General features: G+C 55.0%; 6 protein-coding genes across 6 annotated transcripts; 3 read left to right on the top strand and 3 right to left on the bottom strand.

Moving 5' to 3' along the window:
- The first annotated feature begins 105 nt into the window (after positions 1–105).
- BDY24DRAFT_283535 (SEN1 N terminal-domain-containing protein) lies at positions 106–7,283 on the top strand. The gene is made up of 12 exons (XM_076636988.1): positions 106–356; positions 508–729; positions 831–1,552; positions 1,614–1,978; positions 2,067–3,316; positions 3,398–4,987; positions 5,062–5,280; positions 5,365–6,128; positions 6,205–6,319; positions 6,396–6,689; positions 6,760–6,834; positions 6,903–7,283. The coding sequence occupies exons 1-12, from the start codon at positions 196–198 to the stop codon at positions 7,195–7,197; spliced, it is 6,072 nt and encodes a 2,023-aa protein (XP_076498276.1). The 5' UTR covers positions 106–195; the 3' UTR covers positions 7,198–7,283.
- A 1,265-nt stretch (positions 7,284–8,548) lies between these two features.
- On the bottom strand, positions 8,549–10,695 carry BDY24DRAFT_283516 (uncharacterized protein). The gene is made up of 4 exons (XM_076636987.1): positions 10,451–10,695; positions 10,263–10,318; positions 9,619–10,147; positions 8,549–9,503 (listed from the first exon to the last, which is right to left on the bottom strand). The coding sequence occupies exons 1-4, from the start codon at positions 10,511–10,513 to the stop codon at positions 8,664–8,666; spliced, it is 1,488 nt and encodes a 495-aa protein (XP_076498275.1). The 5' UTR covers positions 10,514–10,695; the 3' UTR covers positions 8,549–8,663.
- A 38-nt stretch (positions 10,696–10,733) lies between these two features.
- On the bottom strand, positions 10,734–11,717 carry BDY24DRAFT_338473 (baculoviral IAP repeat-containing protein; the record flags this gene model as incomplete). Its single annotated transcript, XM_076637331.1, has 3 exons — positions 10,734–10,847; positions 10,947–11,068; positions 11,420–11,717. The coding sequence occupies 3 exons, from the start codon at positions 11,715–11,717 to the stop codon at positions 10,734–10,736; spliced, it is 534 nt and encodes a 177-aa protein (XP_076498274.1).
- A 1,167-nt stretch (positions 11,718–12,884) lies between these two features.
- BDY24DRAFT_383743 (uncharacterized protein) lies at positions 12,885–13,982 on the top strand. The gene is made up of 5 exons (XM_076639711.1): positions 12,885–13,036; positions 13,120–13,203; positions 13,336–13,449; positions 13,627–13,779; positions 13,853–13,982. Exons 1-5 carry the CDS (start codon positions 12,926–12,928, stop codon positions 13,961–13,963), a joined length of 573 nt encoding a protein of 190 aa, XP_076498273.1. The 5' UTR covers positions 12,885–12,925; the 3' UTR covers positions 13,964–13,982.
- A 3,075-nt stretch (positions 13,983–17,057) lies between these two features.
- BDY24DRAFT_283481 (sugar porter family MFS transporter) lies at positions 17,058–20,428 on the top strand. The gene is made up of 16 exons (XM_076636986.1): positions 17,058–17,385; positions 17,523–17,546; positions 17,645–17,702; positions 17,802–17,907; positions 17,986–18,021; positions 18,103–18,205; positions 18,285–18,371; positions 18,455–18,560; positions 18,646–18,834; positions 18,926–19,057; positions 19,155–19,212; positions 19,286–19,420; positions 19,505–19,568; positions 19,669–19,798; positions 19,874–20,116; positions 20,205–20,428. Exons 1-16 carry the CDS (start codon positions 17,361–17,363, stop codon positions 20,320–20,322), a joined length of 1,614 nt encoding a protein of 537 aa, XP_076498272.1. The 5' UTR covers positions 17,058–17,360; the 3' UTR covers positions 20,323–20,428.
- Positions 20,429–20,564: 136 nt separating this feature from the next.
- BDY24DRAFT_338518 (uncharacterized protein) lies at positions 20,565–22,077 on the bottom strand (the record flags this gene model as incomplete). The annotated part of the gene is made up of 7 exons (XM_076637336.1): positions 20,565–20,752; positions 20,858–20,871; positions 20,970–21,140; positions 21,237–21,339; positions 21,422–21,615; positions 21,696–21,915; positions 21,987–22,077. Coding segments are annotated over 7 exons (981 nt in total), but the record flags the coding sequence as incomplete, so codon positions are not given.
- Between the last annotated feature and the right edge of the window lie 895 nt (positions 22,078–22,972).

Below are 22,972 nucleotides of genomic sequence, written 5' to 3'. Positions count from 1 at the left end.
CTTTTTTCCCCTAACACTCTTCAAACTCGCTCGAATCGCGCCCTCGGATAGATTTCTCGACGACTCACTCCTTCGACCTCGTCCCTCCTCCACCTCCCTCCCCTCCACCCTCGTCTTCCTCCATCTAGAACCAACCTTGAGACGTCGCTCGTCCTTCGAACTGGACTTCACCAAACTCCAGGGAATCCTCTCACCATGGGGAGCACTCCCACGAACGAAGAGGTGGCCATCATCCTCGAAGACCTTCGATCCAACAAGTCGCAATGCCCCTCCTCCACCATGCTCGGTCTTACAAACTACTTGATGAGAAACACGGTAGACGCTTGCGTAGAAGGTGGCTGGCATTGGTTCTGCAAGTGAGTCAAAATCTGCTTGAACCGAGGTGGTGAAGGAGGGAGGAGTGAGGAGGAAGGAAAGCTCAACAATCGAGTCGAGGTGGAGCTCGACAGATCTGCTCCTCGCCAGCCCTTCTACAGAAATCTGACTCGTGTTTTCGCTATGTCTCAGAACTCCTCCAACGCCTCTCCCGACGGACGACATGATCATCGATCTAGATCCTCTTGAACCTGCGACCCTCATCAACGAAGTCGCCACCTTCACTCTCACCTATCACGCCTACAACGCCTCGGCTCCAGTCAGGAAGTGGAAGTCTCAGCTCTCGAGCCTCTTGCAGAGGTGCACAGCCTGTGTAGAAGGCTACGATAAAGCGAAGTTGGCAGTAGAAGAACAGTGAGTCGTCCAGCTCCTTTCAAACGTCGAAGCTCAACTTCGCGAGCTCAACTTTCCCTTCCTTTTCCTCTTTACCCTTTCCTGGACTCGCTTCCTCTCAGATACCTCTCTCACCACCCTTCCCAAGTCCTCAGGAACTTCTTTCTTACCGTCACCAAATGGGAAGCAGAAGAAATTGCCATCCTCGGATCTCGTCCTCAAGTCCAACCTCCTCAGCCCAACCTCTCTCGACTTCCTCCCTCCCTCATTCACCTCCTCCTCCTCTCGCCAGCCCTCACCCAAATCCCTTCGATGCACGACATGTTCGTACGAGCTTCCAAGTCCACCTTCAACTCATCGGACGCCGAGTCGCATCTCGATGGTCGCTTCCCAGCCGTCGGCGAAGGTCTGCTCGAACTCCTCCTCCAGCAACCTCGATCCCCTCCTCCCGCTTCCGACGAAGAAGATCCTCCCTTGGAGTCCGACATATTCCCTCATCTCTCGGTCAGGAACCTCGCCAAACTCCTCCTTCCTCCCGTCAAGTCGATAACACTCCCAGGCCTAGCAAAGTCGCTTCCAACCATCGAGAGGTTGCTCGCCGTCATCTCCTCTTCGTCGTCGGACGCGGGAGCGAACTTCGGTGAAGCATGGGAGGTATTGAGCTTGGTCTTGGAGAGGCTCGATGGCGATGCTTTGAAGATGGGTCTAGTGGGAGGGTTCGGAGGAGCCGGGAAGGATGCTTTGGAGCGAGGAGATCGATGGTTGGACGAGGTGTGTGGAGGGAGGAGTCGCTGGACGAGGACAGTTGGAATCGTGTGTAGTCACCTTGGAGAGGATTCGGAATGTGAGCAGATATGTTTGAGGCTCTGCTTGGGATCCTTGCTGACCGATTATAAATCTCACAGACTTTCCTTCGATCTTCTCGTCGTTCCTCACGCTTCTCGTCGCGTCCGGCGGAGAGCTCTGGTCGACTTCCTCCTCTCCCAACTCTCCCACTCCCCCAAATCCCATCGTCGTACTCGACAGCATCAGAAACAACCAGCAGTTCCTCTCCCTCTTCGAAACAGGAGAGCGACGATGCTTCGAGTGGTTCGACGTCTTCGTTCAAACCCTGAGTCCGTCGTCAGAGGATCCACCGAGGAAGGACAAGGTCGAAGAGGATCCGTTCCAGGAGGGACTCAAGAAAACGATCAACTTCCTCGCCGAAGGAGTCCAGCACTCGAGATTCGAGATCTCCATCAGCATCAAGGCGATGACAGAGGTGTTCAGGGTCAGTCTCGCTTTCCTCTCTCTATTCCTCGTCGAGGATCCTCCCGCATCAAGACTCAAGCTGACTTGAACTCGCCTCGTCTTCTTAGATCATCTCCCACGCCTCCAAAGCTACCTCGTCGGAACCCTCTTCCTCCTCTCGCCGTCGAGCCATCCACTCCGTCTTCGAAATCTACTCTTCTACCATCGCGTCGGTCGCATACGCCTCCAAGGATCACAGAGATCCAGCTTGGTCTCCTCTTCGATCTCCGGCGAAGAAGATCTTCTCCCTAGCCTTCGACGAGGACGCATCGACGATTCGAACTGGAGCTCTCGCCCTGGCGTCGGTTCTGAAACCGAAGGATCCGTCGTCGGAGACCGCCATCCCTTCCTTCGATATTCGAGACAGCCTCTGGAAGAGCGCCTACGATGGGATGGCGACGAAGCGGTCGGACATCGAAGGACTCGCCCTCCTCATTCGATCCGTCGCAAGGTTCGCTCACGTCGAGGTCCTCGATTCGGTGGACGGAGCCTGGAGGGTTGGGGACGTGACGGGAACTCTTCGACGTCGAGGAGCTCGGACAGCCATCGAAAACCTCAACGAGTCGCTCGTCAAGACTCGAAGCCAGTTTGCCTCAGCCATCGAGAGGTTCGGGAACGTCAACAACCAGGAAACCCTCCTCAAGCTCTGGAACGCTCCTCAAGTCACCTCGGCCACCCTCAGCCTCCTCCTCTCCCCCGACGAAGACATTCACGAAGCGATCCAGGCCCTCATTCAGCAGAGCTTCTCGGACGTCGACGATCGAGCGGATTGCTTCCGAGTCCTCCTTCAGAACATGCCAGACCAGGCGATGGAGGGACTCATCACCTTCCTCTCGACCTTCGTCCAGTCGGCTCAGGTCTTCCCGGAAGCTTGCTCGATGGCGAAGTGGATGGTTCGATGTCTCACCGACGTTATCGACGTTCTCTGCAGACCCCCGAGAGGGCTGTTGCTCGACGATGTCTTCGTCAACCACGAAGGAATTCCTCGACTCGTCCAGAAGCTTTGGAGGATCATGACCGAGAGCATCGCTCTCGTCTTCAAGTCGACGATGCACTGGGCCGCCTTCTACCCGAACGACGTGATGGTGGATTGGATGCGAGACGCGTTGATCTTTGCGAGGTTGATGGTCGACATGACGAGGACGTTCGAGACGGCAGCGGTCGGAGGAGGAACGACGAGCTACTACTCCATCTTCAACAGCCAGTCGAGTTCGTCGGGACCTCGGAGTCCTACCAAGATGAGCACCGTCGGAAAGGGGATGGTCGATTCGCTCAACAACGTCCTTGGAGATCTTCTCTCGTGGCTGAGGCTCACCGAGTGAGTTCGCGTCTCTTCGTCCTTCCTTCGACATCTCGGTCATCAATCTGACTTCCTCTCGGGTTTCTTCTTTCTCCCCAGCGTCGAGACTCTCCATCAGACGTTCGAGTTGATCAAGATGATCCTGGACCGCTTCCATCGGTCGAACATGGAGCCTCGGCCAGCCTACATCTCTCGACTTCAGAACTTCACCAACCGAGCCAGCGGACATCGATGCAAGCTTACCGATGGTCAACTCGCCGAGATCTCGGACATGCTCGCCTGGTGGGAGGACGACGACGTCGTTGAGATTATCCAGCCGATGCGATCAAAGTCGTCCCTCGCGTCGTCGTCGTTGTCTCGGAGCGGTTCGTCGAAGGAAGTCGAGAAGGCAGCCTGGGCGAAGGTACTCGGATCGTCGTCGCCAGCTCCTCAGAAGCCATCGAAGTCAGCTACGGGATCGAAGCCGTCGTCGTCGTCGGTTCCTCAAAAGTCGTGGAGAGGACCAGGGGTCGTCGAGAAGGACGAGTACGACGACGAGTTCCCAGAGTTCTCCGAGCTCGATTTGGCAGCCATGGACATGGGCTCATCCTCTTCGAAGTTGAAACCGAAACCAGCAACCACCTCGTCGTCGCGTCTCGGTCCCTCCGTTCCTTCCAAATCCCAAACGATCCAGCTCGGACCCAAGTTCCCAACCACTTCGAAACTCGGTAAGGTTCCTGTCCCAGCTCTTAAGATGGGAACCATCGCAGGTCTTCGAGCATCGGTTCCAGCTCCCAAGTCGTCCTCCAGCAGCAAATCAGGAGGAGGAGCTCTCGGTCAACTTCGTTCGGACTTCAAGTCGGAGAGGAAAGCAGTCGTCAAGTCCAAACCTCTCCTCCAACCTACGGGGATGATGAAGGCTGGCTTCTCGCTATCGATCTCGAACAAGTCGGAGATCCAACCGTCGCCGAAGAAGCGTCGAACGGACACCCAGGACTCGGACTCGACAGCGACGGACTCCTCAGACGACGAGGACGAGGTTCGAGGACTAGCCGCTTTCTCACAAGCCGTTCACCAGAAGCCTCCAGTCGCAGCTCGAGTCATGCCTCCTCCCACTCGGACGATCAAGTTCATGGCCGACGAGATCGCTATCAAGAGCCCGGCAGAGAAGCGTCGAGAAGCAAAGGAGCTCGCTCGTCGGACTCTCCTTCGTCTCAAACCGGATCTCGAGTCTCTCCATCGAGCGATCCTCCAGTGGGATCCCAAGGATACCAACAGTCTCCCTCCCAACTTCTCGGCCGACTCCCTCCAGAAGATCCCTCCTCAGTTCGACAGCGCAGATCAGTACCTCCGGATCCTCGAGCCGTTGCTCATGCTCGAATGTTGGGCTCAGGTTCAGAAAGCCGTCGAGGACAGTCGAAACGAAGCGAGGATCACCTGCGAGCTCGCTGGTCGTATGAACGTCGACGACTGGATCGATATCGAGTTCTCCATCGCTCCAGCCGAGATCAAGCAGGGATACTACCTCAACGACGTCGACGTCGTTCAGATCTACTCTTCGATGCCCGGAGGAGGAAAGCCGCTCTTCGCTAAAGTCGTCAAGTACAAGAAGACCTTCAAGGATATCCAGCTCAACCTTCGATTTCACAACTCGAGAGATCTACGACCGTTCACCTCACGTTCGAAGTGGGTGCTTCAGAAGGTCGTCAAGTGAGTCGTTTCGTCCTCTTCTCCCTGCTCGATTTGACCCTGCTGACTTTTTTCTCCTTCTTCTTTCTCTTCAGTCTGAGCACGATGCATCGAGAGTACGGAGGACTCCACGGAATGCCCTACTACGACAGGATGCTCCCTTCGATCCTCAAGTCGGACTCGTTCCCTCTCATCGAACCCTCCGCTCGAGCCCTGGACGACGCGATGTCCGCCTACGCCGTCAACAGACCTCAGGCCAAGGCTATCCTCGGAGCGATGAACACCAACACATCTGGATTTGTTCTCATTCAAGGGTGAGCGTTCTTTCGCTTCGCTCCAACGCGTCCCTCTTCTCGACTCCCAACTCACTCACATCTCCTGACGCCCTTTTATCGCAGACCTCCTGGAACCGGAAAGACCAAGACGATCTGCGGTCTCGTCGGAAAGTTCCTTTCGGATCGAGTCGAACCAGCAACGAGGATTCGTCCAGGTCAACAGACTCGACCCGAGGACGCTCAACCTTCCCTCAAGATCCTCGTCTGTGCTCCCAGTAACGCCGCCATTGACGAGGTCACCAAACGACTTCGAGACGGAATCCGATCCTCGGCGGGAAAGACCATCACTCCCAAGATCGTTCGAATCGGAAACGACTCGTCCATCAACATCGCCGTCAAGGACGTTTCGCTCGACGAGCTCGTCGACCAGAAGCTTCGAGGATCCTCCGTTCTCGCGTCGGGAGATGGAGCTGCCGAGATGGCTCGGATTCGAACGGAAGTCGATGCTGCTCAAGCGGCCAGGATCGTCGTCGAGAAGAAGCTCCAGGACGTCTACTCGAGCGGAGGAGACACGTCAGAGGTCCCCGCTTTCGAGGAGGAGATCAAGAGGTACAAGACGAAGAGAGCTCGACTCATGCAGGAGCTCAACAAGGCCAAGGACGCTCAGAAGGACTCGAGTCGATCGTTGGACGCTGCGAGGAGGAAGGCTCGACAGGACGTCGTCTTCGAAGCCGACATCATCTGCTGCACCCTTTCCGGAGCTGGTCACGACCTCTTGGGATCCTTCAACTTCGAGACGGTCATCATCGACGAGGCAGCTCAGGCAGTCGAACTCTCGGCTCTCATTCCTCTCAAGTATCAGTGTAGGAGATGCATCATGGTCGGAGGTGAGTCGAGGCCAGCTCTCGACGCGCCTCTCTCCTTTCGAGTCGACACTGAACTTCTGCTCCTTCTCTCACCCAGATCCGAACCAACTTCCTCCTACGGTCATGTCTCAAGCCGCCGAGAAGTACAACTACTCAGAGTCGATGTTCGTTCGAATCCAGAGGAAATCGCCTCACAACGTTCACCTTCTCTCGTGAGTTCCCTCGTCCCCTCCCTCCAACACACACACCTCGCAATTGACTGACCTCCTCTCTCCCTTCGTCTTCCAGCATCCAATACCGAATGCACCCCGACATCAGCGTCCTCCCTAGTCGCGTGTTCTACAACGGAGAACTCGAGGACGGTCCCGACATGGCGTCGAAAACGGCTCAGGTCTGGCACTCGTCGAACGCCTTCTCGCCTTACCGGTTCATCAACGTCAACAGCAGTCGAGAGATGTCTGGAAACCATGGTCACTCGCTCAAGAACGAGGTCGAGGTCGAGGTTGCTCTCTCGCTTTACAAGAACTTGAAGGATCAGTTCCCTCGCGTCGACTTCGACTACAGGATCGGAATCGTCACGATGTTCGTCCTTTCCTTGAGATCTCTCTATCTTCAAGCCTCGGTTCTGATTGTTTCCTTCCTCCTCCTCCAGGTACAAGGAGCAGAAGATGGCTCTCATTCGACGATTCCAGAAGATCTTTGGCTACGACATCGTCTCGAGGATCGAGTGAGTCCTCGTCCTTTCTCCCGTCTCTTTTTCGAACATAGCTGACTTCATCTTCTTCCTCCCTGCAGCTTCAACACCGTCGATGGGTTCCAAGGTCAAGAGAAGGACATCATCATCCTGTCTTGCGTTCGAGCTGGACCTCCTGGATCGACCGCTGGAGTTGGTTTCCTCAAGGACTCTCGCCGAATGAACGTCGCTCTCACTCGAGCTCGATCTTCGCTCTTCATCATCGGTCATGCTCCAACGCTCGAAGGAGGTGGGCCTCAGTGGAAAGGAATCGTCAACGATGCTCGTTCGAGGAACGCTCTCGTCGACGTGAGCTCTTCTCCTTCCTCTTTCCATCCAGAAGCCCAAGGAACCTGATACGCGTGCCCGTTTCTTTCTTCAGTACCATCCCAACGTCTTCCAACCGAGTCGAGCAGCCATCGCCTCGGCACCAACTGCACCCAAAGCCGATCGAGCAGCTTTGCCTCCTCCTCCTCCACCACCACCACCTCCTCCCGAACCCTCAGCAGCGCCACCACCTCTCCCGCCGATGCAGACTCCCAAGGAAATGTCAGCAGCTAGGAAGGAGCTCAAGAAGGAGAGGAAGGAGAACAAGCGGAGGGCGACATCTCCCTCGGCGAACGGGAACGGGAACGGGAACAGCGTGCCTTCGAAGGAGACTGGAGATCTCGAGCCGAAGAAGAAGAAGATCAAGAGGTCGAAGGAGGAGAAGAAGGGCGACGGGAAGGACTGGGTTGAGAAGATGAAGGACGTCGAATCGGATTCAGACTCAGACGCCCCTCGTCCTCTTCCAGCAGCTGGACCCTCGACCGCCTCAACACTCAATCCTCCTCAGAAGCGGAAACTCGACGAATCGACCTCTTCGAACCCTCCTCCCGTCCTCCCGTCGTATTCCAAACCCACGAACGGATCTTCTTCGTCCTCGAAACCGGTACCAGCAGCACCACCACCACCTCCTCCCGCTCCCGCTCCTCCCGTCTCGAAAGCTCCTCCTCTTCCCAAACCTCCTCCTCGTCCCAAGGCTCCTCCGAATCTTTTCATGCCCTCCAAGAGGAAGGTGAGCTTCACTCTCGCTCTTCTCCCATCCCCTTCAAAGCGATGCTGACCCTTCTTTTTTTTCTCTCGCAGCCTGTCAAACCTCAAGGAGGAAATGCGTCGTCGACTTCGTCCGGAGCAGGTCCTTCGACAGGCGGTTCCGCTCGAGCCAAGTTCCAAGCTCAGGCTCTCACAGGCCTCCCTCCTCAGCCTCCTCCGAGGAAGTAGTGTACTCTTTGTGTCGTTTTTGCATGTTCCGCTCTCCTTCTCTTACTTCAGTTGTGCTTTCTCTCTCTCTGCCGCTCTTGCTTTTTGCCTCTCGTTCTCATATCATCGCATCCATCTCACCCTAGTTTTCCCTCGCATCCAACTTCACGCATCTCATCCTTACTTAGCATTGCATAACTTCTCTCTCGCTCTCTACGTGCCTCGATCTACAAGCATTTCCTTCTCGCATCCCGCGTTCGACGCGCACGCGTTCTCGTTGCTTTCTCGACCAGAAAGAGGATCCGAGCGATACGAGAGCCAGAGAGACCATTCGAGAAGGCAAGAGGTATAAGAAGCCGATAAGTGGGAAAGTGCAAGGGGAACCAGGAGCGAAGTGAAAGAGCGAACGAACGGAGAGTGCAAAGGGAGAGAGGGAGCGGGGAAGGGAAGAGGAAGAAAGTCCAAAAAACGTAGACGAGAAGTCAAACCAAACGAAGAACCGAAAGAAAGAGGTAGACCAGTCCACAACAAAGTAAGAACAACTAGCCTACCGAGCAAAGAACGAACCCAAACTCACTTCCTCACTCCTCCTCCTCCTCCTCAACTTCAATATCCTCAATCATCCTCCTCCTCGCCTCCGCCGCGGCCTTCACGAACGCTCCAATCTTCTCCTCCTCCCCTATCCTCTTCAACTCGTCATGTCTCAGCTGGTACTCCATCCGAACCCACTCCTCCACCAGGATCGACCCTTGCTCTTCCGTCAAGGAGACTTGTCCTCCCTTCTCCTCCTCCGCTTCTTCGACGGCCAGGACATCCTCCTCCTCTTCCTCCGCAGCAGCAGCGCCGCGTCCAGCGAGAGGAGTCCCAATCTTCCTCGCCGCCGCCGAAGAAGACGACGATGCTTTGGGAAGAGCGGGAGCAGGAGAGAACATCTTCGCCCACGTCTGCACCACCTTCTCCGCCGACCTCGCTCCTTCCGCTACAGCCTGAGCCTTCGCCGTCTCGAACTCCTTGGTGCTGAACGGCGACCCTCGAAGCGCTGAGGGAGTAGGAGCAGCAGCGGCGAGGTGTTTAGGCAGAGGGGATTTGACGGGAGTTGGGATCCTCGAAGACGACGACGAAACGGCTGCTGCTGCTGAGGCGGAGGAGGTTTTGTTGAGGGCTTGGGGTTTGGCTGCTGATGAGGAGGAAGCAGGTTTGGATATGGATTTCGATTTGGTAGTTGAAGAGGAGGAAGCGGCTGTGGTGAGAGTTGAGGAGGATGAAGGGTGAGGTTTGGGGTTGGCGGAGGAGGGAGGGTTCGAAGGTGGTGGGAGGTCCGGAAGAGGTTTGGCTTTGGAGGAGGAAGCGGAGGCGGTTCGGGAGTGTGTTTTGGCGGAGGAGGAGGGAATTTTGGTCGGGAGGGGGGGAGGGTCGGACATCTGTGGGAAGGGAACGAGGAACGAGACGCGTCCAGAGAAAGTCAGCCTCGCCTCGACTCGACGAAGGGACGAACTCTCGTCCTTCGCACGACTCGATAGAAAGAGAGAGACTCACAACCTTGTCCTCCTCCTCGACATCTTCCAGCACTTCCTCAGCGTCATCCACCATCTCTTCGTCCTCCTCCTCCTCCTCCTCCTCAACCACCACTACAGCAGCCTTCTTCCCCTTCCCACCCTTCATCGCCTTCGCCACAGGAGCAGCCTTTTTCGCCACAGCCTTCCCCTTCCCTTTCCCAACAGGTTTCTCTTCCACCTCCTCCTCCTCCTCTTCAACCTCCTCCACAGGCGTCTCCTCCTCCTCCTCCAGAACAGCCTTCTTCCCTCGCCCACCTCTCTTAGGAGCCGCAACGGGAGCTGCAGTAGTACCAGCAACCTTCCCTCTCGTCGACCGACCAAGAGGAGCAGCTTCCTCTCCGTCGCCGTTCTGGGAAGGTTCGACGGAGGGTTGAGGTTGACCTCGAGTGGAACGACCGAGTTGAGGGACAGGGACGGAGGCGGCTGCTGGTTGGGAGGTTGTGGATCCGGTGCGGGTGTGGCGGGAGGTGGTGGTGGTGGGTTCGGGGTCTTTGACGGTTCGGGTTGATCTGATGAGATGGGGACAAGGAGAGGGAGAGGAAGCGTCGGACGGGTTAGATTCGACGCGACGAGGAGGTGAGAAAAGTGAGAGGAGGGGAGTTGAACTGAACGGCAAGGGCTTACCTCGACTTGGTAGAAGCTACTGATTTAGTCGCTGTAGCAGCTGTTGAAGGAGCCTTCTTTTGTAAGCGAAAGCGAAAGAAGGAACGAAGGTCAGCTTCCGTTCCCTCCCTCCCCCCTGCCTGCCTGCTTCCCTCCCACCCTTCCTCTCCCACCAATCAGACCGCAGAAGATCGTCTCCCGGAACTCACCTCCGCACCCTTCTTGCCCTTTCCAGCCGTAGCAGGCGTCTTCATCACCGGCGCGTCAATCATCTCAAACTCATCCTCGTCCTCCTCGACCACCCTTCCTTCCTCCTCCTGAGCAGCAGCCGCTGAAGCTCCCGCTTTGGGTGGGACGTAGATGGTAGCGATGAAGAAGGGACATTTGGGAGTTCGGATTTGATGCTCGTGGCTATTCGACCGAACGGAACAGAAGGGGAAAACGAAGTCAGAGGGAGGGAGGGTTGAAGGAGGAGAGGAGACTCGATCAAGCTCACAAAGGATCGTCCGTGGGTGACCAGCCGTCGAGACCTAGTTCGCAGTAGAGGCAGGAAGCCATGTCGGATCCTTTGCCGTTGGGAGAGAAGATGAAGCCTGCTTTGGCGAGCTGGCGAGAGTTAAGAAAGGAGAGAGAGAGAGAGGTGAGCTCGAGATGAGAGCCCAAAGGCTGCGAGAAGAAGATAAGCAAGGAACGCGTTATACGCACGTTCTTGGAAGTCGGCAACCAAGCCTTCTTCTTATCGTGAGGCCACCATTTCGCAAAGGTGGAGAGACGAGCGGATTCGAGAGCTTTGGATTGAGGGAGGTCGGAAGGGTCGGTGAAGCGAGCTCTGTGAAGGAGGGAGGGAAGCGTCAGTTTGGAAAGTTTCGAATTGGGTGAGAGAATAGGGTGTATGCTGGGTGGTAGAGGGGTATATGCGCTCAAGGAACAAGATGGGAAGGAGGAGGAGGAGAAAGGAAGGAAGGGCTGGTGTTGTTGACCTTTCCGTTTCCTTCCCTTCCTCCTTCCCTTTCGTCGCTCTCGCTCTCTTCCTCCTCGGACCACCCTCCCTTCGCCGCTCTTGACCCTATCCATCGCTATGGCTCCCTGCTCGCCACTTTGTTCCCCTTGAAAATCTTCCTCCTCTCGTACTCACTTCCAAACCTCCCCTCCGGCTTGTCCTCCCTTCCTCTTGTGACTCTCGACCAAACATTTCGTTCTCGCCCATCCACACTTGCCCTCCTGATGACCGACATGCTCCTCGAACGGATCGTCCTCCTCTCCCCACCCTCCGACCTGCTTCCCGCAGAGGAAACAAGTTACGAGATCCGGATCGTCCTTGGTCGGAGTGTAGAACCATCCAGCTTCCGCTAGCAAAGCGGGAAGGAGCCGAGGATACTGCGAAGGAGACAGTGGCCAGGCGGAATGAGCCGGGAGGTTGTGTTTCTTGGTCCGAGAGGCGGAGAAGGTGGAGAGCCGGGTCGAGAGGATTTCCATCGTGAGAAGGAGAAGGGAGGAGAGGGAAGGGGAGGGGAGGAGAGGGAGGGAGGAGAGGAGGGAGGTTTGAGTCCGAGAGGGTTTGTTGATTGAAGAGGGAAGAGTCCTTTAATGGTTGGAAAGAGGTTCCAGTAGAGCTCGAGACTGAGAAGAAGAAGAAAAAAAAAAGAGAGGACGGAGGGAGGGAGGGAGAGGAGCTCGTCGACGTCGATGGGCTCAAGACGCTCTCGAGCTCTCATCGAATCGTCGACGCGTTGGCTTTCCTTTTTCTCGTCGTCAAGCTGAGCTTCGTTTGGTTTTCTCCATCTCCGAGACCCTGTTTTACAAGTCCGAGATCGTTTTGTATAAGAGACTACGAAATCGAGTGAAAAAGGACGAAAAACATGCTCGAGCGAAAAAGCGTTCTTCGCTCCCTCGACGACGCACCTCGGAACACAAATAACAGCAGCACGAGTCTCCCTGGGCCCTCTCAACTTCCTCCCGCAATGTGGCCCGCATGCAATCACGTTCTTAAACTTCGCAAATTTTTGTACTTGCCTCTTTCGTCTCCCTCCTTCGCCGTTTTCGTTTGGTTCTTTGCCCTCTCTTTCTCTGACTCCCGTCTTCTCCTTCAGGTCACCTCACGCTGTACGAGTATTGGGTTAGGTCTCATCCTCCTCGTTTCGTTTTCTCACCTCCTCTCTTGAAGGTTTCTTTTGTTTTGACCCCTCGGGTTGCGATGGACGGTAAATGAGACGATCTTCCGACTTTTGCCTCGGACGAGCGTCGCTCAGATTCCACTTTTGCCTCCGACTTCATTGCTCAAGCCTCTCGATAGACCGATTACATACTAAGCCGACCACTCTACCGTACAACATCCGATAGACATGAGCTCCTCGACTCTGGTCGCAAAGCAGCCCACCGAACGGCTTTCGTTGGATCGCGTCAAAACGCGTCGTTCGTCACTTTCCCTCTTCGTTTAGGATCCTGTTTCCCCTTTTTACGTTCCTTTTTGGCCCTCGGTGTAGCACAGGGACAGTCTTTACAGGTCTCTTGTCACATTTATTCCAGAACGACCAAAGAAAAAGGCAGGAAAAAACGCGGGCAACGACGACTAAAAATCCCAAAATCAAAAGACAGAGGCGAGACGCGACCCTCATCACTCCTCCCCCCCCCCCCCCCCCCCCCCCCCCCCCCCCCCCCCCCCCCCCCCCCCTCTCTCAATCTTTATGTTCGGCGATTTCGGTGGCTTTAGTGGTTTCGGAGGTTTCGACGACGGTAGCGTCAACCGAAGTGGGTTCGCGTCCATCTCAAGCTCAGCTCTGGCCTCGCAGGACACGGTGAGCTCTTCCCTCCCCTCCTTTGCCTCCCTCTCAAAGTGAGACGCTGATAGGATTGGGTGTTTGGATGGGTTGTGGATTAGGCTATCGATCAGTTTTTGGATTTCTTGGCTACGGTGGATACGAAGGATGGGTTCAACAAGGAGAAGGAGCTCAAGTTCCATCTGGTGAGCTTCGAGGCTTCCCTTCCTTCCTCTGCTCTCGCTTTGGATTCGTTTTTTCGTCTTGTTTGACGACGAGTGGAGAATATGAAGGGGAGACTTGAACCTGACTCTTTCTCTTGTGCTCGTTGTTTCCAGGTCAAGGATGCTCGAACGGCTTTGAATCGAGTCGTGAAGGAGCACAAGTGCAAATCGACGACGAGGACGTTGACGAGAACGGAGCAGGATAGGGTCAACAAGGCTAGGAAGTCGGTGAGTCCCCTCTCTGATCCCCTCTTCGATGTGTCGAGCTGAGCTGAAGGTGTGGAAGGAGCGGAAACAGAGTATGGAGAGAGAGAGGAGGGAAGGAAGGAAAGAGACAAGGTGAGCTCGAGCTCGAGCTGACCTCTCCTTCCTTCCTTCCTTTCTTTTCATTCTCGTCCTGTTAAGCTCATGAAATACACAACCGTCATCGTCACTCCCAAGGCACAAATCGACTACATCCTCTCTCATCTCGAGGTCGCCAACAAGGCGAGGGAGAAGGCTGGGTTGAAGAGGATCGCGAAGGAGGAGCTCGAGAAGGAGAAGCCTGCTCCCAAGTCTGTGAGTGCTTCCTCTCTCTTGGTCAAAATACCGCCTCAAGGGATCTGATCGCGTCTCTCTGATCTGTGAACAGGCCCCGAAGGGTAAGAAGAGGACTTCGGAAGCTGCTGAGCTCAAGGAGGAGGAGGAGGAGGCAGAGGAGGGCCCGTCTAGCAAGAAGGTCAAGAGCGAAGAGTCGACGTGAGCTCTCGTTTTGAGGCAGCTTTTCTGGACGAGGTTTTATTTGGTTGATTCGTCTTTCGCTCTTCTTATCCTTTGACTTCGTTCTCGAATGGTTCTTGTGTTTTCTCTCACCAGGTCGCCAGCATCACTCTTCACTTCTTCGGCAGGTCACAGCAGTAGCACAAACTCGCTCAGGCTTACGAGGAGGACGATAGCTTTCACCAGTCGGTACTTCTCAGCTGTGATTATCCTGGGGCAGCAGGTTTTCGACATAAGGCTTTTCTGGTTCAGGAGCGAGCGCCGATCGGTCGCGAGGCGCCTGGAACCCACGACGCGCTCGACTTCTCGAGCTTCCGTCCTCCAGATTTGAGCTCAGGAAAGTTTGGTCATCTAGAGAGGAGCTGTATGCACGAGTAACCGGCGCCGTCGAATCTGAGCTCAAGGAAGGAAGGAAGGTGTACTCAACTACTCGGCGCTCTGTCTTCTCTCCTCCCTTCCTCTCACCGGGCTGGATCTGTTTCCTGTGAACCTTGGGTGAGCTTGTCTATGAAGCCGAGCGAGGAAAGCGAGAACTGTTCAGTTTTAGTTTCCTGCTGCTCGGTGTGGTGGTGCGAGGTGGTTAGCAGCGTCTCGCTTCGCGATCTTTCCTCGGCTTCCCTCCTTAGCGACTGGACCCAGCAACCTCCCTATGATCCGAGTCAGCACTAAATTAACCAGTCAAATCTCTTTGAATCTTCCACGCTCTCGAATTGGACCCACTCGCACGGTGAGCTTCGACTTTCTCCCTGGAACGCGTCGTCAACGTCTCCCGAACCCTCATCTTTCCTCTCTTTCTTCGTCTTTCTCATTCTCTCTCAAGTCGCTTCTGGGATTTATGAGTATTGATCTTACACTTGACTAGCTTTTGTGCCTTCTGCAGCCTCGTTCTCGTTCAGATTTCTCGTCGCGTCGCGTCCTTCGTTCCCCTGTAGTTTAGTTTACCCTCTCTTCTCTTCACTTCTTTCTTCTGCTACTCTTTCTTTTTGATATCGACTCAGAGATGATTCGGTATTGTTTTACTAGAACTTTCTTCCCAGTCCAATTGGTTACTCTTTTGAGATTTACTTGGTTTTAGTTTTCGCTCGTTCTCTCTTTGTTTGCGGCTGGTCTTTCATTCTTCTTTCCGCTCTTTTCCTGGGCGGAGCCGCTTGCATAGGTCAAGGTAGATAACGCTTGAGTTATGTACAAGTAGCTCGCCTTTTCGCTTCTCTTGATCCATGCCTTTTGCTCCGTCAATCGTGACAACGTTTCGTTCAGGATCGTCTTCTCGTTTTCCGGTTGTTTTCGTCTTCTCGCTCTCGGAATCAAGGCTTGTCGTCGTAGGAAGTCATCAAGAAGAAGGTTCTCTCCTCCGTTCTCACAGGAAGCTCAAGAAGGTCGCAGGAAGTCTCTCTTCGTCGCTTTTGGCCACTATTCGTTCTCTTTCCCTCTCTCCCTCTCGCCTCTCAGCAGTTCCCGAGCTCGAGAAACTCTTCTCTCAGCTCAACTCACTCTCCCTTCGCGCAGGAGCCCATCGACACCCTCAACGAGACCCGACCCGAGTCGTCCCCACATCGGCCTCGTTTTGTTGAACGCTGCTTTCAAAGTCGTCGACGCCAACGGCCCTCTACCTTTGTGAGTCGATCTCTCAATCGAACGAGGTGGCTGTGATTACTGACTTCTCTCCTGCTTTCCTTTCAGCGAGGACGGAAGTATGTAAGTTGAGACGAAGAAGACGAGAGGACTCACCGAACGCCTGATCACTGCTCTTGCAGTGCTCTCGTCCACGCAGATCTTCTTCGCCGTTCTACCAGACCACCAGAGATATGAAGAGCGAATGTGGTCGAGTTTTGAAGGAAGGAGGGATCCTACTTTGGGGGAGGGAAAGGTGAGCTCGACTTATTACTCGTTTCCCCGCGACGCGTCGTTCAGACGAAGTTGACGCGAGGTCTCGTTTCCTTGCAGGTTGAGCTCCAGGTCCAAACTGGCTCAACCAAAGTTGCCCCTTGGGTCCATTGTGAGCCAGATTTACCACCAACGCAAGGCCTCAGCCGATCAGCGTCGCTCTCAGCTTTATCTAGCAGGTCCCAGTGGCTCGAAATCTCTCGTATTCTACCCTTCTCCCTCCACCCTCTGGAAGCCTATGTAGACTCCCCCGGACGACTTTGACCTCTCAACGTCGTCTTCGAGTTCAGACGCCTTTTAATCCCACAGTGGAGGAGCTCGATCCCATACCCTCTTTCAGAGATATCCACACGCGTCGTGCTTCGCTGCTTCTCTCCCTCGAAGAGGTCCTTCCCAAACACGACGCGCCGGCTCGCAAGCAGTGCTCGACGATGCGTACTCTCGAGTCTTTATTCTCTTAGAACTCTCTCGCACGGTCTCAGAGCTTCGAATAATGTCTGCCAGAGCAGGATCGTCACGCGTCGCCGTTCAGCAGATCGCTCAGACAGAAAACTCAGATCCCTTGGATGAAGAGGAGAGGCGGGACGAGGGCCGGGCACGTTTTTGCTATGATTTACCTGCGGCAGGGATCGAAACCCCTGTTCTTCGAGGTCTATAGGACCGCGTACCTGATCTATTCGGCTCTGCGTGGCGAAAACTCCGCAGACTCGAGTACGTCGTCAAAAACCTTCCGCTTTTGGACCTTCCCAGCTTCAATTCGACGACATCGGCGACCACTTTGACCTTCCAAGCCTTCAGTACTACGATATCCATGGACCCGACTTTAGGCTCTGGCCTTTTTTTCTCTGGGCGAAAAAGCCCCCCAGCTTCGATTGCGGACCATCGACGTTGCCGCCTTCTTTGCTTTGTACGGATCGCGCTACGAAAATTTTCGTCCCCGTCGCGATCTTATATTCTAGCTGTCATCTTTCTGCCTCTTCCTACGAAGTTTGGGACTCCTCGGATCTTCTGCGGTAGAGCAGGCGCGTGAAGAAAAAGCCTCAACGCCCAGGGAACGTCGCTGTCTCTCTCCTCAGGCTGCCAACCTGGGTCGCCCGGGGCCTCGACTGATCCTTAGCCGGCGGCCCACTTTTCTCCTCGAAAAATCGACAAAAAGGCAAAGTGGCTCCCTCTTGTTTCCCCTCAAACCACCACACCAAACCAAACCCCCCCCCCTCCCTCTCTCTCCGAGTTCAACAACTCCCTCCATCTCTCTCTCTCTCCTTCACCAACACTCAACACACCCACACCACCACCACCCACCCTTAACACTACTCAACAATGGTGAGTCTTTCCGACCTCGTCATTCAGCTCCTTCTCCGGATCGAGCGAAGGCAAAAAAACACGACCGCTGACCTCTTGTTTCTCTCCCCTCCCTTCCTTCCCTTCATCTCTTTCTCGCTGCTCTTCAGGCTGGAGGACCTGGAGGAACAGGAACTGGAGTCAGCGGTGGCTCTATGGTTGTTACCATGCTTATTTCTGGTGAGTACGATTTCTTCGAGTCGTCCAGCTGTTCATTTCTGCGACTTCCCTCGCTGATCTCTCTCTCTCTTTCTCTCTCCTTCTTCCTACCTTTCTCCCCCTCCCCCTCTCACCAACCAACCTTCCTACCTGATCAGCCTTCGCCGCTTTCGGAGGAATTTGTGAGTTCAGCTCGATGCTCTCTCTCTCCCTCTTTGAGCCTCTTCCCCCTTGAGTCCCTTGGCCCTTTCCTGATCCACCTTTTTTCAACCTCTCTCAGTGTTCGGATTCGATACTGGATCCATCGGAGGAATTATTGGAATGGAAAACTGGCTTGAGTGAGTAGCATCTCTCTCGGCGCCTCTCTCGCGCGTCGTCTCCAGCCCCTTCAACTCTCAACGGCTGACCCCTCCTGCTCTCTTCCTTCGCTTCCGCAGGAACTTCGGAACCTTCGGAGATGCTCCTGGATGTGTCACCCCCGGAACCTGTGAACAGAGGTACTACCTTCCCATCGCCGACGAGTCCCTCGTTGTCTCCATCTTGGTGCGTCGATCCTTCCCTCTCTTTCCCTCTTCTTCCTCCTCCTCGTCTCACGACTGACTTCAACCTCCCGATCAATAGTCCGCCGGAACTTTCGTCGGAGCTCTTCTCGCTTCCGTGAGTCTTTGAATCCCCTTCGGCTGCTGAAAACAACAAGCGACTGATGCCGTCGTCCCATCTCTTCTTCCTCTTCTTCAGCCCATCGGAGATCGAATCGGTCGACGACTCGGTTTGATGTTCGCTACCTCCATCTTCTCCATCGGAATCGGACTTCAGATGTCTACCGTCTGGGCTGCTTTCGGTGAGTTTGTCTCGCTCTCCTCTCCACCTCTCTCAAGCCTCGCCGTTCTGACTCTCCCTCCTTCTTCTTCTCTTCGCAGTTGCTGGACGAGTCGTTGCTGGTCTCGGTGTTGGAATTATCTCTTGCCTCGTTCCCATGTACCAGTCTGAGTGTGCTCCCAAGTCTGGTGAGTCTTCTCGATCGATGTCTTCGGCTCCTCCCCGCGCAACGACGTTCTGACCTTCCCGCTCTCTTCTCTCCCTCCTTCAGTTCGAGGATTCATCGTCGGTCTCTACCAGTGGGCCATCACCATCGGTCTCCTCCTCGCTTCCATTGTCAACAACGCTACCAAGAACCGAACCAACACCAGTGCTTGGTTCGTCTCTTCCTTGCCCTCCAACTCGACGCGTCCCTTTCCTTCACTGACTCCCCCTCCTTCCCTGCTCTTTTCCCTTTCCCAGGAGGATCCCCGTCGCCGTCCAGTTCGCTTGGGGAATCATCTTGTGCGGAGGAATGTTCATGCTTCCCGAGTCTCCTCGATACCTTCTCCTCAAGGGACGAGACGCCGAGGCTCGAAAGGCCATGGGAAAGCTCACCAAGCAGGACGCCGACTCGCCCGCCGTTGACCAGGAGTGTCTCGATATCTCTATGTGAGTTTCACAAGCCGCCATTGGTTTCGCTTCCTCTTCAAACTTCGAGCTGACCGTTTCCTTCCTCCCCGCGTCTCTTCTCTTTCTTCAGGGCTCTCGAGGCTGAGATGGCTCTCGGAAAGACCTCTTACGCTGACTGCTTCCGAGGTGGAGAGGCTCGAAACGGACTCAGGACTTGGACCGGTATCCTCATTCAGGGAATGCAGCAGCTTACTGGTATCAAGTGAGTTCTTGTCCCTCGCCTCCTCTTCTCTCTCCCTTCGTTCGACTCTCGACCGACCTCCCCTCCTCGTCTTCCCTCCTCGTCTTCCCTCCTTCAGCTTCATCTTCTACTACGGAACTACTTTCTTCCAGCGATCCGGTATCTCGAACCCCTTCGTTCGTCCCTCCGGTACTCTTCTTCTTTCCTCCTCGTCGTTTACTCATCTTCTTCCCTCGTTCTTTCTCACAGACCATTACCATCATCACCAACGTCGTCAACGTCGCATGCACCATCCCCGGTATCCTCATGATCGATCGAGCTGGACGACGACCTCTCCTCATCTGGGGAGCCGTCGTGATGGCCACTTGCGAGTTCTTGGTCGCTGTGAGTCTTCGAACCGCTCCGGCTTTCTCCCTTCTTCCCAAATCAACAAATCAAACGTCGACTGATTCATCTTCTCCTCTATAGATCGTTGGAGTCACCGTTGGAACCCCTGCTGCCGATGGAGCTATCAACCTTCCCGCCCAGCGAGGTGAGCAGCTCTTCTTCTCCTCTCCGTCCCGACGCGTCGCTCACCTTCCTCCTTCCCTTCCTCCCCCTTCCCCTCTTCCTTCCCGCCTTCCTTTCTACAGTTCTCATTGCTTTCGTTTGCATCTACATCGCGGCTTTCGCCTCTACTTGGGGACCTATCGCCTGGGTCGTCACCGGAGAGATCTTCCCTCTCGCCATCCGAGGAAAGGCCATGTCCATGTCCACTGCCTCGTTCGTCTTCCTCCTCCTCGTTCTATCTTATCGAAACCAAGACGAATCGCTGACCTTTTCGTCCCTTCTCTGCAGCAACTGGCTCTGGAACTTCGGAATCGGATTCGCCACTCCTTACCTCGTGAACCCTTCGTCCACTGGAGTCAACGGAACCAAGACTGCCAACCTCGGAGTCAAGGTCTTCTTCCTCTGGGGAGCTACCTGCACTCTCTGCATCGCCTTCACCTACTTCCTCGTTCCCGAGACCAAGGGACTCTCCCTCGAGCAGGTCGATCTCCTCTACCGAGAGTCTTCCATCATCGGATCCAACAAGTACAGGTGAGCAGCTCTTCCCTTTCTCGCTCTCTACTCCTTCGAACCACGCGCTGACCCCCTCCTTTTCCTTCTTTCTTTCTCTCCTTTCCAGGCAAGAGATGATCGACCGAGACGAGACCTTCATCCACCGAGACGGAGGACTCCCTCAGGAGAAGCCCATCGAGACCAAGCACGTCGAGGAGCGAAAGGAGGGTTCCAACAACGTCTAGATAGTTCACTTAGATCTAGTCTAGCTTTTTAATGTTTCTCGGCATGGTCTCAGCTTTCTTTAAATCTTTTTCGGCTTCGTTCGATCTCATGTGTTTCCTACTCGGATCCTACGCTTTCCTTCAGAGCTCGCTTCCCACCGGGCTGAACGACAAGACGCATCGAGATCGACTACTTTTTCCGTTCCTTCTGGCACGCAGAGCTGATTCTCCTACCTCTCCTCGTTCCTTCTCCACTGCTGAACTCAGAAGACTGGAAGTCCAACCTCCAGCAGAGTCGAGAACTGGTTGCAAGAAAAAGGAAGGAAGAGGACCCGCGTCAGTCGTCGAGAACGGCGACGAAGAGACAAAGAGTGCTTCGTTGAACTCACCGTGACCTTCGCAATCTCCTTGAGCTGCTCGAAGTCGAAGCCAGGTCGGTCGGAGAGATCGCCTGATCGAGGAGAGGAAAGACGAAGCGAAAAGAGAGGAAGACGGAGGTCAGCTCGACGCGCCTCGTCTTCTGGCAAGAATCGAAGGAGAAGATTGCGAAACGCACCAGAGTTGTGGTACCTGTGAATCGAAAAAGCAGCAAACGAAAATCGAGAAGTCAGGAAGAGCCGACGAGAACGATGCATCGAGTCGGAGGAAGGAAAGGAAGAGCGACTCACATCGGATCGATGATCCCTCCGTTCCTCTCAAACACCTGCGTCGCCGCGAATCCGTACGAGTTGAACGACTGATGATCCGAGCAACAAGCTCCCGTCTTCCCCACGACGAGCGCAGGGCTGTAGATCTGGGAGAGGTTTCCGAGGAGGAAGGCGGCTTCGGGAGTTCCAATCCTGAACGACGCAAAACGAAGGAGGGACCACGAGCGTTAGAGCTTCGACGAAGGGTAGGAGACGCAGTTAAAACGAACCGTAGCTTCATAGACTCACAAATCAGGGAACCCAAGCTGCATAGGCTCGTTGGGGTCGTGGTAGGCGAGCATATCGGCTTGAACTTGGATGAGGACGGTCGCGTTGGCTTCGTAGAGCTCCTCTGAGGAGAAAAGGAACGAGAGCGGCGATGAGCAACGGTTTCTACGGGTTTTCCGAGACTATAAAGGTATCCTCAAACTCACTGGCGAAAGCCCTGCTTCCCAACAAACCCTGCTCTTCCCCGGCGAAGAAAGCAAGAGTGACCTTCTCCTTGAACCCTTTCAAGCCAGCTCGTCCCATGGCTCGAGCGATTCCGAGCAGCTGCACAGTTCCCGACCCATCGTCGTCAGCTCCAGGAGCTCGAGTGGATCCAAAGGATCCTCGGGAGTCGTAGTGTCTGCAAGGGAAGGAAGAAAGCGCGTCAAGGTGAGCTGAGAGTTCGACGACCTGAACGAACGCAAAAGACGTTCGACTCACCCAGAAACGATGACGTTCCTCTCGAGATCTCCCTTGGAAGCTCCCTCGGTAGCGTTGCTGAGGATCTGAGGGTACTCGCAGAGGACGTTGGGAGTGAATCCAGGGAGGAAAGGGGAGAGAGTGCACTTGACTCCTGGCGTTTCAGCTTCGACGGTCTTCTTGATCCAGCGAGCGGCGACGACGGCTGTGGAGGAGAAGGAGTGTCGAGAGAGGATGGGACCTGCACGTCGAAGGTGAGATCAACAGAAGAGTCAGGTGTGAGCTGAGAGGGCGAAAGTGAAAGAGGCTCACTCGACTCGTCCTCGCCAGTGAGCCAACGAAGATCCGAGGTAAAGTCCTTGACGGAGAGAGTGTTGACGAGCTTCTCGATCTTGGGAGAGAACTTGAGGTTTTTGGTACTGTTTGAGTAGCAAACGAAGATCAAAATGAGCTTATCGCTGGATCAAAACGAGACGCGAGAAGAGAAGAGAGGGAGGGGAAGCGAGAGCTCACAGTTTAGCCAGGAAATCCACCCTCTCCTGAGGAACTCCTGAAGCTGAGGGTAAAGCCTGAGCTGGGATAACGACGGGGACGAGTCCAGCTGGGAGAAGGAGGTCGATGTAAGGGAGGTAGGAGGAGTGAATCGAGATGATGGCTGAGGTTGAAGAGGAGTGGACGACGGAGAGAGGGTTGGCGACTCGAAGGGATCCTCCGAAGGTTGCCTGAGCTTCGGATCCTTGGACCATGAACTGATTCTCGACTCTAGAAACTCTCTCAAAGATAGTCTCCAGTCCCTTCCTGACGATATCCTCCTCCCCAGCGAACGAGTTGGTCGAAGGAGTCGCTATCCCAGCTTGTCCGATCCAAACGAGGACCATCTCCTCCTGCTCCTCGAGCTTGACGTGAGTCCAGCTGGCATCGTTCAAGAGGCTCGAGGAGGAGAGGAGGAGGTCGGTCGGAAGGATATAGACGCTCTCGGCTGTGGCTTGAGAACCGAAGAGGCCATGGAAGTTGGAGGAGAGGGAGGGAGGAGGAGCGGAGGAGGAGCTGTGAACGGCGAGATGGACCGTACGGCGATCGGGGAAGGAAGGAGCTGCAAAAGCGAGAGTGGTAGAGAGGAGGAGTGGGAGAAGGAGAGTAGAGACCATGTTTCTTCTTGGGGGGGCAGATGGTGGTCGAAGGCAAGAGGAAGAGATGGAGAAAGGGGAGCTCGCTTCGATTCAACGGGAGCTCGTCCGACGAGCGAGGAGGCCACGCTGCTCCTTCTCTCTTCCTCCCATACGATTTCTAAGCTAGAT

The sequence above is a fragment of the Mrakia frigida genome (genome assembly GCF_051309035.1).
Source record: "Mrakia frigida strain ATCC 22029 unplaced genomic scaffold BDY24scaffold_9, whole genome shotgun sequence".
Classification (NCBI taxonomy): Eukaryota; Fungi; Basidiomycota; class Tremellomycetes; order Cystofilobasidiales; family Mrakiaceae; genus Mrakia; species Mrakia frigida.
This window is presented reverse-complemented; position numbering and strand designations above follow the sequence as displayed.

Bases quoted from the DNA above. Each gene is read 5' to 3' on its own strand.
- BDY24DRAFT_283481 (XM_076636986.1), top strand. From the start codon at position 17,361: ATGGTTGTTACCATGCTTATTTCTG. The intron at 17,703-17,801 runs GTGAGTAGCATC...TCGCTTCCGCAG, and splicing joins GGAATGGAAAACTGGCTTGA to GAACTTCGGAACCTTCGGAG. The intron at 18,835-18,925 runs GTGAGTTTCACA...CTCTTTCTTCAG, and splicing joins GAGTGTCTCGATATCTCTAT to GGCTCTCGAGGCTGAGATGG.
- BDY24DRAFT_383743 (XM_076639711.1), top strand. From the start codon at position 12,926: ATGTTCGGCGATTTCGGTGGCTTTAGTGGTTTCGGAGGTTTCGACGAC. The intron at 13,037-13,119 runs GTGAGCTCTTCC...GTTGTGGATTAG, and splicing joins CTCTGGCCTCGCAGGACACG to GCTATCGATCAGTTTTTGGA. The intron at 13,204-13,335 runs GTGAGCTTCGAG...CGTTGTTTCCAG, and splicing joins AGGAGCTCAAGTTCCATCTG to GTCAAGGATGCTCGAACGGC.
- BDY24DRAFT_283535 (XM_076636988.1), top strand. From the start codon at position 196: ATGGGGAGCACTCCCACGAACGAAGAGGTGGCCATCATCCTCGAAGAC. The intron at 730-830 runs GTGAGTCGTCCA...GCTTCCTCTCAG, and splicing joins AAGTTGGCAGTAGAAGAACA to ATACCTCTCTCACCACCCTT. The intron at 6,129-6,204 runs GTGAGTCGAGGC...TCTCTCACCCAG, and splicing joins GAGATGCATCATGGTCGGAG to ATCCGAACCAACTTCCTCCT.
- BDY24DRAFT_283516 (XM_076636987.1), bottom strand. From the start codon at position 10,513: ATGATTGACGCGCCGGTGATGAAGACGCCTGCTACGGCTGGAAAGGGC. The intron at 10,148-10,262 runs GTAAGCCCTTGC...CCATCTCATCAG, and splicing joins GTAGCTTCTACCAAGTCGAG to ATCAACCCGAACCGTCAAAG. The intron at 9,504-9,618 runs GTGAGTCTCTCT...CCCTTCCCACAG, and splicing joins TCGAGGAGGAGGACAAGGTT to ATGTCCGACCCTCCCCCCCT.